Source organism: Macrobrachium rosenbergii, chromosome 10, assembly GCF_040412425.1.
Source record: "Macrobrachium rosenbergii isolate ZJJX-2024 chromosome 10, ASM4041242v1, whole genome shotgun sequence".
NCBI classification, from domain to species: domain Eukaryota; kingdom Metazoa; phylum Arthropoda; class Malacostraca; order Decapoda; family Palaemonidae; genus Macrobrachium; species Macrobrachium rosenbergii.
Window position 1 is genome coordinate 49890980 of NC_089750.1, and position 16310 is coordinate 49907289.

The 16310-nt window shown below is 36.1% G+C and overlaps 1 protein-coding gene and 1 long non-coding RNA gene across 2 annotated transcripts in view; one reads left to right on the forward strand and one right to left on the reverse strand.

Moving 5' to 3' along the window:
* The window catches only part of LOC136842621 (rabankyrin-5), a 379842-nt gene that overhangs the window by 278340 nt on the left and 85192 nt on the right, over positions 1–16310 (forward strand). Inside the window, 4 exon segments of the mRNA XM_067110236.1 lie at positions 1931–2096; positions 11837–12035; positions 12186–12381; positions 13846–14025. Of these exon segments, the coding sequence (XP_066966337.1) occupies positions 1931–2096; positions 11837–12035; positions 12186–12381; positions 13846–14025 (741 nt within the window).
* Positions 5665–6190, reverse strand: LOC136842625 (uncharacterized). The gene is made up of 2 exons (XR_010854283.1): positions 6053–6190; positions 5665–5816 (listed from the first exon to the last, which is right to left on the reverse strand). It is a non-coding gene; the product is annotated as an uncharacterized lncRNA (long non-coding RNA).

Here is a 16310-nt window from a genome sequence, read left to right on the forward strand (position 1 = left end):
TATATATATATATATGTGTGTGTGTGTGTGTGTGTGTATTTATGTATGTATGTAGTATGTGTTGGTGTGGGTGGGTGTGCATGTGTCTGTGTGTCGCTTTGATTGATATCTCATTTATTTACATTTTTATGTACATGCCTTTGGCGTCGACCGTCTTTGTCCTCATGGCGCCAGTGTATTTTATCAATACGTGAACTATGTGTCAATAAACCAGTCAAGTTCTCGTATTGTTCTCTTGTCACTTCTGCCAACTATTCGTTGGGAGCGGGTTTTGTGTAAACCAATGTCTGGCTTTATGTTTAGTAGGAGACTTCTAGAACTGAGGAACAAAATTTAATTGCTTTGGGTGAAAAGGTTTGGTGGGTGCCTCATCCGGATGGTTAATTTGGTTGGGCACCGGTTAAGAATTGTTCCAACCTTCAAGTAAAATAAAATATAAACATATATATTCACACACACTATATATATACATACATACAGTATATATATACATATATATGTATATATGTACTGTGTATATATATATATATATATACATACATAATACTATATATATACATATACACATATATATTTATATATATAGACAGATAGATAGGTGTAATGTAACACCAAATAAGATAGAGAGAGACAGATTGATAGAAGGGTAACAGCCAAAAAATATAAACAGAAAAGTGACCAAGTTGATGAGTAACTACCTACATCAGCTGCTTGACAGAGGTTCTGGCATCTCGTCATAAAAGATTTTTCACTGTATGTCTGTTGATTAGAAGAAGTGCAAACTAAGTGAAGTTGGATGTCTTATGCATTGTTTTAGTGAGTATCTAGTCGTCAATATTTAGTAAGTTTTTTTTTTTTAACACCCTTGCAAGAACGGCCAGACCAACTCGACTCACATTTTATGTCGAAATGAACAGTCCTATTTTATGTTCGTGTGTGTTTTTTTTTTTTTTTTTTTTTTTGTTCATATAATGTTCGCATTTATTCTCTCAGGTTCATGGAAATTCAGTCTATTTTTCAGTCATAGTCGCTGATCTGGTCTCTCCTTCAGAGTTAGATACCATTCAACCCCTGCCCCCCATTCTGTGTGTGGTAGGGATTTGATAAAGGATTTTTGTTGCCCTCCATCCCGCCAGCTTATAATTAAAATGTTTTCTATATATGGGATGATCATGTTCTGGATAAGACTTTTTTGACCTTTAATTAATTTACATGCAATAGAAAAGTGGATTACTTGTCAGAGATACTTAATTGACATTCTTTATGAATCACAGTCTGGCTGAAAAATTTTGTTTTTTGATTTACTTCCTCGTGTTTGTTTATTATAAGTTGTTACTGTCTATTCAGTGATTTGTCTTTTTCTTGTTTTCTTCATTTTCCATCATAATACCAGCATTTTTTAAAAGATGGCGTACTTGCTACCGTCGGTAAATAATTGATTATTATTATGATTCAGTGTCAAGAATATTGATGTCATTTGGGGGGGTTGGTTACTGTGCAAGCAGCTTGCTGTAGTATTGGTTTTGTTAATGTTTAGGTTATGAACTGGCTAATGTTGTTGAAGGTTTACCATACAAGGGGTACATCCACGATTCAGCGGTTAATAATATGAATTTGGCAGTGGCCGTTTTTTTTTTTTTTTGTATAGCGCCACTGCTATTTAATTAAAAAACTTATAGTTAAGAATATTGATTTCATCATGTTCCTTGACTGCATTTTTTTTTTTTTTACTTTTGGGTGAAGTATATTGTATGTGGTACTCTCATTATACTCTTTTTTTTTATTTTTAAATTTATAAGTTTTGCATATTGTTTTTTTATTTTTTTGTGATAAAGGGTTTACGTGGTGTTCTAATTATATTTTTGTTCATTTGAAGAGTGTGAGATTAATGACGTCCTTAACACTTATGTTTTGCATAATTTTTTTTCAGTTGCCAGCTGTTCTTGACGAGGCCGACGAAAATGGCGACATGGCCCTAGATCTAGCGCTGATGGGACGGCAGCATAGCATTGCGGACACCTTGTTGAAGCACAGCGCTTCAGTGACCATCACTGATCCCACTGGGGCGTCGTTGCTTCATCGGGCCGTTCGGAGAGGTCAGTGGATGATGATGAAGCAGAATGTGCTCTAGGCTTTGTTGATTGATTTACTTATTTGTACTTCTTTTTGTGGAAACTTGCTTTGTAAGCTCTTGGCCTTTTAGCTTGTTCCATAAGAATTTGTGCGCATTTTGGATGATCGGATGTATCAGATATGTGAGGGTCTCTTCTAAAGGTATAAATTCAAAGTACAGAATTAAGACAGCATTGAATTCGTCACAAGGTGAGGATTATAACATTTTTTAGCCCCATTTGGGCTCCTTACGTCGATTGAAGCCGAAAAGGCATGATAACGGCGAAAGCGCTGTCATGGGAGGTTGGGTTGATGCCGACGCTAAGTCCAAATCCTCGCGCTCGACGGCTATATTTACGGCAGAGTCGGCATTAAATTTTACCTCTTGATAGCCAAATATCGTACTGTCGAATGTTCGAGTCACTTAGATACCAAATCATTTATCACTCATAATTCCCCTTCGGTGATATTCCCGAATTAACGCGAATTGGATATTAAACGACATTTGTAGCTTAATGTTTGTATATAAAATGTCACGGTGATATGATACAATTCATAAATAGCCGCGTTCCAATCGTCTGTCATGGTTGGGTGGGTTGAAGCCGACGCCGAGTACGAACCCCCGCACTCGAGGGTATATGTACGCAGAGTCTGCATCAACTTATACCTCTCTTGATAGCTGAATGGATTTGAACGTTAACCGGAAGTCGTTCGTTCGTACTACCGAGTGTTCTAGTCACTTAGGTATCAATCGTTTATCGCCGGACCACAGAAAATCCCGGATGACAGAAATCAGCCTTAAAAATACCCTGTGTAAACTAAGTCTTGCCAGCTCATTCCACATTTATATTGCTGTGTTATCAAAAGTAGAACAAAGGTTGTGAATAATCACTGTCACTCGGTAGGTGTAGTTCCTTATGACAAGTCTGGCCTGTTCCGTAAGTATCTCCCGGAAATGCTTACACCTTGGGTTCGTCGGAGCTCAAACCACTGTAAAAGCGCGCTGTCGAGTTCTGATCTCCTGGCACCTTTCAGTGTTTTCCGGCACTCCAAACATTTCTGGTTTTCGTTCTCAGCAAAAATCTAAAAATCTGCTGCTTTTGTTTCTTTAAAGCTGCTCGAGAGAGAGAGAGAGAGAGAGAGAGAGACTCTTGACCCCCCAAGGTTGTTACACCGAAAGATATCCATTTGCAAAATTCAAATAACAGTTGTATTAAGAATGACAGTTTTAATAAAACTTTTTTACATACTGTATGCGGTTATATTTCATGCATTACTGTCACATTAGTATCGTATTATAATTTATGAACAGCGTTCAGGCGCCAATCGCATTCTGATAATCTTTACATTCTTAAAAAACCTGGGGGGGGGTTGTGCCGTCGGTGCACCAAATGCGGTGCCTGTAGGCACTTAAAGTTCTTTGCAGCGTGCCTTTGGCCCTTAGCTGCAACCCCTTTTGTTCCTTTTGCTGTACCTCCGTTCATATTCTCTTTCTTCCATCTTACGTTCCACCATCTCCTAACAATTGATTCATAGTGCAACTGCTAGTTTTTCCTCCTATTACACCTTTCAGACCTTTCACTGTCAATTTCCTTTGCAGTGCTGAATGACCTCGTAGGTCCCAGTGCTTGGTCTTTGGCCTAAATTCTATATTCACTTCAACACATTCTTAAAATCATCAGCTGATTGCGGTTTACCGACATCATCACAGCCGTTAGTTGTTGAATGAAACGAATTTCGGAGATTCGTTTTTATCGTAAATTATCAAAGCTGTTTAAAACTGCAACGTTTTGTGGCCTGCACATTATTTGTTTCTTCACCTGCAGCTACAACCGTAAATTTAGTGGCTTAACACTTTCCTCTCCATTGCATGAAGGCTAAATAAAGATTTATGTGATTTTTATTTATGGAAGTCGCCATTGAAAATTAGCAAAACTTTAACAAGTCGACGGCTGTAACGCGACCATTTATAAACGTGTGTTTGTTACGGTAACTGACAGCAGCAAACGGTTGTTTCTCGATTCGATTGTTTATGTCAGTACTGGTTGTTACTTTTGCCAGTGTGTTACACGCAGTAGTAAGTGGTTGTTAATTTTAAGCTACAGAAATGAATTCTTACACAAGTCACAAGGTTGGTAAGCCTGATTTAATGATTAAGATTCGCATTTGACTTAATGAACTTTTGCTGCTAGGCCGATTTCTTAGATAGGTATCTACCGAAACTGAAACAGGCATAGAAAGCCTGGTGTAATGTAATATACTGAAAATACATATCGCACTAGACACGATGTATGTGATGAAATCATGCTTTTGGAAGAAATTTTAATGACCGCATGGTACACGAGTTAGGATGATACATGAGTATATATGCAAAATACGGTTCTTTTGTATGCTGTATATTTTCGAGTCACACAGAATGTTTTTGTTGGAAGTAAACTGTGTTTGTATATTTATGGAGCAAGCTTCAGTTCCGAAATCCGAAAAAATCTTAAAACTGAGATTTGTGGCGCCACCCTTGTAGCCGCTCAAGAACTAATGTCGGCTGATTCAAAATCGTCCCGGTTAATGGGAGTTCCTGGAACACGGAATGCCGGATTTAAGAGTTGGGACTAATATATATATATATATATATATATATATATATATATATATATATATATATATATATATATATATATATATATATATATATATATATATATATATATATATATATATATGTATGTATATATATATATATATATATATATATATATATATATATATATAGATATACATACATACATATATACACGTGCATGTAGTGTATATATATACATATACATATATATGCACATATACATTATAAATATGTGTATATATACACATGCATAAACAGTATATGTATATATACACATGTCATATATTCAGTATATGTGCACATATATATAATAATAATAATAATGATAATAATAATAATAATAATAATAGTAATAATAATAATAATAATAATAATAATAATAATAATAATAATAATAAAAGGAGCCATTAAAACACCAACAGGGTAGAATTTATAGCATTATATTTTGAAGGCAACTGTCTTCTTCAAGGGACAGGTAATCATTACCTGTCTGTTAAGGAAGACAGTTGTCTTCTAAATATAATGCTAAAAATTCTACTCTTTTTGTGATTTTATGGGCTCCTGTTATTAGATGGAATTCTGTTTTAACAGAAAATATTTTACAGATATATATATATATATATATATATATATATATATATATATATATATATATATATATATGTGTGTGTGTGTGTGTGTGTGTGTGTGTGTGTGTGTGTGTGTGTGTGTGTGTGTGTGTGTGTGTGTGTGTGTGTGTGTGTGTTTTCCTGGCAATTTAGTTTGAAATATTCTCTGTGAGACAGGTAGCAACAATTTCAGGTAATTTAGCCTTGTGAATCCGACTTCGTGGGTCCAGGAAAGCATAAAAAAAAAAAGAGAAAAACAAAAGGGGAATTTCATATGAGCGTAAGGCTCTTCTACTGAAGGGAAATATTACGTAAACACGTGGGCAAACTTAAAGGAGTGTATTTACACAACTAACATTACTACGGGAAAGAGGAATGCAATTAGATTATTGATCCTGAAGGGGATTCTTACAGTTGGAATGAAACTGGGGGGATTCCAGACACAGTCCAAGAAGCTTCCACGATACAGGGTCCCTCTGAAATGAGAGATATGCACATTATACGCCAGTAATGAAAATAGACAAAAGAATAACGATTTCAAAGCTGCACTGAGGGTGCCAAGGGGCTTCAGTGAATTAATAATGACTTAGCACTGCCGACACTCGAGGAGCACGGACATTTGACAAGAGATTTGGTGATTACTGGCACTCAAATTAAGTAAATGTTACGAGACAAGAGCATGACTGAATGGAGGTCTTCCAGAGCACTTTACCGTAAGGCAGATTTGGTTCCAGCGCAGAAAGCGGTCCGTGGATGACTTGCGATTTCCGAGGGCGAGTTTTCTTCCATGTGGTGAGATGCAAGGGCTTCAGTAAAGGGCAAGGCGAGGGGGACATCTCGAAACTCCAAGGAAATGGAGTGGGTCATCGGTCCAGCCAGCATCCAAGGGAACACGTGTTTGGGGCCGATGCACAGAGGAGAAGTATACTTTGAAAGGCCACGTGGTTAGTAGCTTAGGGCATCGCACTCTACTCCATCCCATTCGGCACGCGTGTGAGAGTGAACCTTGGTCTCGTTTTCGCTTTTATCTCCTCCTATGGGGCAGGGGGCACGTCCAACACATAGGGGGGGTTGAGTCATGTTCAGCTGATGCCTACAGGGGTTTTTTTTTGCCTGAAAAGGACAACCAGACAGATTCACTTTTGCCTCAGAAAGGAATTACCTACTTAAAGGGAGTGGCCTACAATCTGTTTTAATCTCTTGTATTCTGACCGTGCGAAATATCGATCGGCTGACAGTAAATGAAAACAACAAGAAAAAAGAAAAAGAGGAAGCAATATGCTAGCGAGTTCTTGCTAATTATGATAATATATGTGCTTAAAAAATCAGAGTAGATCCACGTGACTTCAGTGTATAAGTGAATCCCACAGGAAAATGACAGGCAGAAGTTCAGTACAAGCCCTTTTATGTTTATTAACACATCGTCTGGGCACAAATGAGACACAGATAAAAAGGTTACAAAGTAAACAAAAAGAACAAGAATACCAGATGTTCAGTTGTCAAAGGGTAATAAACAGAAAGATAATCCAGGATAATCTGGGATCGAGTTGTCACAAACTGGAACCATAGACCAAACAACAAGAGATATGGAAGTTTAGGATTACAAAATCCAAAAACATGGATAACCTTGAATACCAGATGGTTAATTGCCAGGGGGTAAAAAACAAAAGTTTAATCCACGGCAAATCCGGGATCACATGGTCACAAACTAAATCCATATATATACTTAACCATAAGAGAAACGGGATCTTACCCATTCACATTGCAGAAACATGTATAAAAATGAATATTAATTTTGCATATATTTATCAACAACTTTTTTAGTTATGAAGGCATCAAATTTAAACAAACCAAGACTTAAATTTAGAACACTTTCATTAATTGACTTGATAAAACAAGATTCAGTGATGTTCCTTCTAACTGTGTCGTTGCATGGGACTAAAGATCTTGCTTTATTCCAGCTAATAGGATAATCTAAATCTCTCTTATGTACGAATAATGCATTTGATATTTGGCCAGTTCTCATAGAATATTGGTACTGTTTGATTCGTTGTGAAAGTGATTCTCCAGTTTGTCCATAATATATTTTATCACCCTTTTTACAAGGAATTTCATAGATGCAACCAGAAACATCTTTAGGAGAATTTTTTATTACTTAACTCCTAACATTAAAATTACTGAAAACATTTATGTTGAAAAGCTTTAAAATTCTAGGAATTTGTAAAAACCTCTCATACCATACTTTGAGAATATTATGCTTGCTGAATTCAAGTTTGTTATTAGTTAAATAAAATGTTTTCCCGGCTCTTTTCCATGCTACATCTACAAAGGGCCTTGGGTATTTAAGTTTCAAAGCATTATTATAAATAGTTTTGATCTCAGCATCAATGAACTGTGGGCTACAAACACGTAAAGCCCTCAAGAACATTCCAGAAAAGACAGAGAATTTAACATTTTGATGGTGATTGGAATAATAATGAACAAAAGAGGCAATGTTAGTTGATTTTCGAAAGACTGAAAAGGTGAAATTTCAATTATGTCTATGGACAGTTACATCAAGAAAATTGAAATTACAATTTCTTTCTTCCTCTACGGTAAATTTTATAGAAGGGACTAAATTATTTAGCTTAACGAGAAATTCCTGGAGATTTTCATGAACTGGCCAGATACAGAAAATGTCATCCACATACCTAAACCATGTAGCTTGGTAAGAATTTTGTCTCATAAAATTCCATGTAAATATTGCTAAGGACAGGAGATAACGGATTACCCGTAGTCATATTGAATTTTTGTACAGAAAATTCCCCATTGAAACAAAATTTACTAATCTTTGATACATAACCTTATAAGATTTGTGAGGTTTGCTACAGTTAAAGGAATATCATAACTTTATAATTCTTCCTCTAAAAATTCTAGTAAATCATCTACAGGCACTTTTGTAAATAAAGAGACAACATCAAAACTATACATGCTTTTGGATTTTCTAATCCTAAACTTCTGTATCTCTTGTTGTTTGGTCTGTGGTTCCAGTTTGTGACAGCTTGTTCCCGGATTATCCTGGATTATCTTTCTGTTTGTTACCTTTTGACAATTGACCATCTGGTATTCTTGTTCTTTTTTTTTACTTTGTAACCTTTTTATCTGTCTCTCATTTGTGCCCAGACGATGCGTTAATAAACGTGAAAGCGCTTGGGTCCGAATATATATATATATATATATATATATTTATATATATATATATATATATATATATATATATATATATATATATATATATGTGTGTGTGTGTGTGTGTGTGTGTGTGTGTGTGTGTGTGTGTATAATATATGTATGCATGTATGTACATATGTATATATATTATATACATATGTACATATGTATATATATTATATACAAAGATGTAGTTGAGTTTGAGAACAGGCAAAGCAAGGAAGGTAGTAGGGTGTGTGCAATAGATTGGAAAGGCTTGGAATGTTTATGAAAGCCACTGAGAAAATAGAAGAAGGGAGTGTTGGGACTGTTGAGCCAACTCTCCTTATGGGATTGAATTGTAAATGTTGAACTGAAATGAAATCAGTCAGACATTTCAACCTTTTTTTTTAAAGGTTGAAATGACTGACTGATTTATTTTAACCAATCAAGCATTTCAGTACCAGAGCTATTCAGATAAATTGTTTGTTAAGGATTGAAACAATGAGAAAGAAAGTACAACAAAAATTGTATAAAAAGTTAGCACAGTGTATTTTGGGACAGTTTCATAATGTAGAGATTTAAGAACAACAGACTGATTCAAGTGTGTAAAATTTGGGAACTGTTAAGAGAATGCGGGAGATGAAGACATAGAAACTGCTGGTTCTGGAGGTGTTCAGGGGAAATTCAACACAATGCTGATGAGTCTTCTGTGCAGTTTTATGATACAAACAATGCTGTGCAACTTCTGCACACAGGGAGTATATCCATGATTTAGTGTCAATGTATATGTAATATAATGTAATGTGTGTATGTGTATATATATATATATATATGTATGTATTATGTATGTGTATGTATGTATATATATGTATGTGTGTATGCATGTATGTATATGTATATATATATTTATATACATATACAGTATACACAAATATACACACATACATATATATATATACATATACATATATATATATATATATATATATATATATATATATATACATATACATATATATATATACATATTTATACATATATATACATACATATATATGTGTGTATATATATATGTATATATATGTATATGTATGTATATGTATATATATGTATATGTATATGTGTGTATATTTGTGTATACTGTATATGTATATAAATATATATATATACATATACATACACATACACACACATATATATACATACATACACATACATAATACATACATATATATATACACACACATATATATACACACACATATATATACACATACACACATTACGTTATATTACATATACATTGACACTAAATCATGGATATACTCCCTGTGTGCAGAAGTTGCACAGCATTGTTTGTATCATAAAACTGCACAGAAGACTCATCAGCATTGTGTTGAATTTCCCCTGAACACCTCCAGAACCAGCAGTTTCTATGTCTTCATCTCCCGCATTCTCTTAACAGTTCCCAAATTTTACACACTTGAATCAGTCTGTTGTTCTTAAATCTCTACATTATGAAACTGTCCCAAAGTACACTGTGCTAACTTTTTATACAATTTTTTGTTGTACTTTCTTTCTCATTGTTTCAATCCTTAACAAACAATTTATCTGAATAGCTCCCCTGGTACTGAAATGCTTGATTGGTTAAAATAAATCAGTCAGTCATTTCAACCTTTAAAAAAAAAAGGTTGAAATGTCTGACTGATTTCATTTCAGTTCAACATTTACAATTCAATCCCATAAGGAGAGTTGGCTCAACAGTCCCAACACTCCCTTCTTCTATTTTCTCAGTGGCTTTCATAAACATTCCAAGCCTTTCCAATCTATTGCACACACCCTACTACCTTCCTTGCTTTGCCTGTTCTCAAACTCAACTACATCTTTGTCACCATTGTTTGCATTCCTGAGTACTGTACAGAAACTTGATGTTTATTTCCAAAGAAATATGTAAAATGTACAGATTTTAAGGAGTGTTGATCTGATCCTAATGACAAGATGACCATGTGCCTATACTTTTTCTGTCAGAAAATGTAGTTTTGATGAGCTAACCTAAAAAGAAAAAAATAATAATATAAATAATGCTCTCACTCTGTCATAAAGGGATTAGTCCTCTTGTTCTTTCCTGCTGTCATCATTATTTACTGTTTCTGCTCTAGATGTACAGTTCTTAGTCCTCTTGAAACTCTAAATAATTTGAAATTAGTGATGATTTCATACCCTTTATTTCAATTTTTGCTGAAGTAAATTGCAGTTAAATATTAAGTGCTCCTGCAATTTCAAACCAATATACAGAATGTGTATAAGGAAGGTACTTTCAGTAACGCAAAGTAAGTTTGTACTGTTTTATTTGAGATCACCAAAAACATTACACGCAATTATCCAACATTATTCAAAGACTTATTCTCTACTGATAATCATTGACTTATTTTTAACCTGTATGTTACATGCATCCAATAAGGCTGCAGATGAGTAGTGTGTACTTATCAAAAGGATTACGTTGTTTAACATTTCCAGTCACAAGTTCATAGTCATTTAATTAACATTTTACCTTCACTTTTTGCCAGCTTCACTCACTGTAGTGGTGATAAATGATAAATTTTTAGTGGGTGGTTTACAGTTTGATAATTCTGATTACAGTTCAAAATTGTCGATGTAAAATTGTATGCTTCTCTTGTAATCAGTAGCTCTTCCTTGGGCGAGTCGGTAGAGTTGTGGCTTTGTACTCGTTAGACCCGAGTTCGACTCTCTGGCCGGTTAATGAAGAGTTAGAGGAATTTATTTATGGTGATAGAAATTCATTTCTCGCTATAGTGTGGTTCGGATTCCACAATAAGCTGTAGGTCCCGTTGCTAAGTAACCAATTGGTTCTTAACCACGTTAAATAAGTCTAATCCTTCGGGCAAGCCCTAGGAGAGCTGTTAATCAGCTCAGTGGTCTGGTAAAACTAAGGCATACTTAACTTGTATTCAGTACCTTTCTTGATTACATGTGGAATTTCTTTCTGTAATCCAGCACTTTAGTTAATTTATTGTATCTTGAATATTTGATCATTACCTTTTCATGATCATCAGTACCGTCACTTATCATTATTATTATTATTTTTTAGTGTAAAAAGACCAATTTAAATTAATTTTAGCCCTTTCAGTGTGACATCTATAGAGAAAATATGAAATCATAGATGGAATCATGATTTTTCCATTTTTCTATAAGCTATAAATTCTCAAGGAACCAAATTTTCATAGGGCATGGCAGTATACTGCACTTCACTATTTATAAAACATGTCTTATGTGTTATTGGCAGGTGATGCATATTCTGCAAATTATTTGATGGACCATGGATGTTCTGTGAATGTTGCAACTCCTGGTGATGGCAGGACACCTTTGCATACTTTGGCAAGTCAGACTTATGAAGATAAGGAAACCAGAGAAGAAATGGTCAAAGTGGCCCAATCTATGCTGGATAAAGGTGCTGATCCAAATATACAAGACAAAGATATGAAGTAAGTTTTTTCATTCTCATGCTTTTGGTGCCGTAATCAACATGAATTGCAAATGTGTAGATTCATAATTATCCTAACTACAACTTTTCATTGGAACATGTTTTATCCTGTGATAAACTTACAATTTATAGTATTGCTGGTACTTTCCAGGACTGTGATGCATTTGGTAGTCGAAGGAGAACGAGATGAAATATTTCAGATTCTCATTGAACGTGACGGTCTCCGATTAGAGTTGAGAGACAAAGCTGGGTATCCAGCTCTGTGGTATTCGCTGAAAAACACATCAGATTTTAATGATTCATCATTTGCTACACAATTAATCAAGAAGGGAGCATCACCAGATGCTGTAAGTCTCCATTGTTAATAATATTTTCATTATTTTCATATATTTCTTTTGAGGCTTATTTCAGACTTTGGAATTTCTATCCCTAAGCATGAACTAAGGTGAAATATTAGGTAGGTTAACCATTATGTGAAGTAAGCATTTCATCTCAACTTTTATTTGCTTGTCAGTGTTGTTATGGTTTGCTTAATCATGCAGGATGAGAGCAATATCAAATTGATTTATCCCCTCTATTTTGCATAATGCTTATAATTCCCTATGTTTATTATCAAATTTTACTGGAGTCATTTATATTTTGGCATGCTTACCCAGACTGCAGGGGTTTCATATGCATCAAGAATTTGTGGGGTAAGTGAAGGAGTGGAGGAAGCCAAAGTAATTGTTTCTGAGAATATGGAGAGAAATTGAATCAGGTTTCAGATCTTTACAATCCTTTATTATTTTTAGGACATTTAACCAGATCCTTGTCTCATGAAAATCATGGCTGAGCAATGTAAAGTGTTAGTAGCACAAAACACGTTGAGATTTTGTTCATAACTTTTGTTTCATAGGTGCATTATTTTAATGCCACCACTCACAAATAATGGTAATCATTCCCTGAAGCCACTCAAGGCAATTGTGTTTAGTTTGAACAGATTATTAATTGGTTATTTCCTTTTAGCACAGTTTTAGGTTAATACAACACATGGTGAGAAAAGCCAGTTATTTTTATGAAAGATAAGTTACTTACAGTATTTTAGGTAATCAATCCCCACTTCAACTGTTGTAGTGTTGTAGTGTTTTGTGAACTTACAGTTTTTGAACCATACTTTTGAGTGGTTGTCAGAACTAAAACTAAAAGCTGGAGTTTGTGTATTCTAGAGATAGAAGCAGTCTGTTGCATGAGATACAAATTGCTGATACAGATCTAAAGGAAAATTAGGTGTTACAGTGTCTTTTCTATTTTCTTCATTAAAAATAAGCCCATAAGCATTATTATTAAGGTTGATGTTGGTTGAAATATCGTATCAGGATACTGTATTTATTTATACTACATTTAGTTTGTTTTAAAATGAAAGTGTGAAGTGAAAGGCAATGTGCATTATGGGACATTTCAGGACAGTAATATGTTGTGTAGTCTCTCTCTCTCTCTCTCTCTCTCTCTCTCTCTCTCTCTCTCTCTCTCTCTCTCTCTCTCTCTCTCTCTCTCTCTCTCTCATCTTGTGAGTTTTGCAAGTTAGGGAGAACTTTTGGCTATGCTGTTTGTTTCTTATTGTTTATCTAGATTTTTTCATAAAATCTGACTATCATTTTCATGGATGTACTCAGTTTTACATTCCCTTGTCTAAGAATTCAAATGTGGTAAAAATTCAATTATTTTACTTGGCATTAAATTTAAGGTCATATTTAAAAGTTTACTGTATAGATGTTATCAAAATACTGTAGCTAGGTATCAAGCAGTTAATTACAATTTTAAACAATTTTCAGACTATAGGTTCCAGTGGTGAATCCCTTCTCCATCTAGTAAGTCGAGAGGGTCTGGAAGAAGCTGGACTATTTCTAACCACACAAGGTGCCAATTGCAATGTTGTTAATACAGATGGAGAAACGCCTCTTCATGTATCATGTACAGTCGGCTTACCATCACTAACAACAGCCTTACTTCAGGTAAGCACTTATTACTTTTCAAGGGCCTTATTAGGCATTATTGTTTAAGGTCTCTCTCTTGCAAGTAATGGATGAAAGGCCTGAGTAGATTTTCATCTCCCTTTGTTATAACATAGAGCGAGTATCTATGGACAAGAGTAATTATCTTTATTCTTTTCCATAGCAAACATATCCCATTTTTGGGTTGGAATAGTTTATCAGAAGCTGCCATTTTCATATAAGTAACTTACCAAGCAATTACAGAGCTATAGTTTCTAACTCGCTCGGCAGGCTTTATTTAAAAAATTGTGGTAGCACTTGAATAGCTTAGGTAGGTGACAAACCCCACACACTAGCGGGAGTACTGAAAATGACTTAGCAGAAAACCTGATTCTGTTTCTGCTGGCTCTCGAGTAAACATCGGGGGTTTGCAGCAGCTTTGTTCATTGGTTTTCAGTTGAATAACTGAATTTCAGTGAAGTAATATTGCTTATTTTGAGTAGCCTTCAAGCTTTGATAGCTTTCAAGATCAGTTTTTTAGTTTTTATTGTTATTCTGTCTGATTCAAGTTTATCTAATTTTTGCTCTTGTAGTGAAGGTTGCAAAAACAGATTGTTCAAATCTTCATATGACTCTCTTATAATTTGCAGTAACTGTAGAGGGCCAGTAATGTAGTAAGGAGAGAACTCGTGCTGAATGTAATTATTGTCCGAGCGCCCGGCACCAAGTCTGCTTAAGTGGAAGATACAGGCATTCCCCACTTACCGGCAGCATTGGTTAACAACGATCTGGGTTTATGGCGCTTGTCTAGCAACACCGTTTACTGGATTTTTGGCGCCGATCTCCACTTAACAGCAGTACCGATCTCCAGTTAGTGGCGCCGATATCCAGTTAATGGCGCTGTTAAGCAGGTTGTTAGTGCTATTATCACTGATTTTCAGTTAGCGGCAAATTTTGTTGAGTGGCACTCGGCCGGGAATGGAAGTCCTGCCATTAACAGGGGATTGCCTGTACTTAAAACTCACCTAGGCAAGTTAGTGATAGGAAGAAGAATGCGGCCTCTAGCGCCGAGAAAAGTACTTTTCTTGGCCTAAAATCTACTGTACACCCAAGCCTAAGTTAGAAGATAACCTTGTTATTCCTTCTTCCCCCCCCCTTCCGACTTTTTTCCTGCTACTAGCCCTCCTACTTTTAATCCACCTACTCCTGCGCCTGGCTCCCCTGCTTCCGACCCTTGCCATTGCCAGTCTCGAGTCTAGATATAACAAGAAATTTAATCTAGTGGTGAATACAGTGAATTGAAGGAGGTGGCTACCTGTCCCGCTGGCTTCCCAAGACGAAGGTCACTGTCCTGCTACTCTGGACCTGGGAAAAGACACTGGAAGTCCAGTGGAGGCCGATGGGGTTTGCCTATAGGTAGATGCCCTCTCAGTCGAACCTGTTGCATGCATATCACAGGTTTCAACAGGCAGCCACTGGAAAAGCGTCTTGGATATGCATCAGTTGGCGTCCTGACTCTCAGGACTCCAGCCCAGACTGGAAGTGCCGCAAACTCTTTCTAGATTTGCCTTGTGCACTGAAGACGCATGCAGACGATGCTGGCCAATCTTCTCCGCTGCCCAGTTAGCGGTTTAAAGAACTGGATTGCAGCCCTCAACCTTCCTGCAGCGCATGGGATAGTCTTCATCCAAGCGCCCAACTCCTCATGACCGGCCAATGCCAGCTCCTGAGCATCCACTGCCAGTTTCAGAGTGCCTGCCACCAGCTCCCGAGTGCTTAGCGCCAGTTGCCAAGCGCCTGGCACCAACTCGTTTCTAACTGCTCGTCTCATAGCCTGTGTAGCTCTTCTTCAATATTTGCTGGCGAGCTTTCTTACCTTTTTTTTTTTTTTTTTTTTTTTTTTTTTTTTTTGCCTACCTTGATCTTCCTGATGAGGAGCCATCCTGATGACAGACCTATGCTCCCCACAATTGCGCTTTCATTGTCTTCTAGGAAGGCACTCAAGGAGATTGAAGATTGGTTTTCTGCTAAGAGGGAGCAAAGTAAGGCTTCCTTCACCATTCCTCTCTCACACTTAATCCGTAGGAGGTATCTTTCCTATGCCACCGGGGAAGCTCCTTCTTCCCGATGCTTGGCGTTTTCATCGGCAAAAGTTATGTTTTTGTCGGCAGAACTTGACCACCTTGTCAAAGACCTCTTCAAGATGTTTGAAGTTTCCAGTTTCTTGGACTGGACAGTGGGAGCACTAGCCAACAAGATTGAAGATTGCTGTGATTTAGTTGGGGACTTCTCCTAGGACTGGCTAG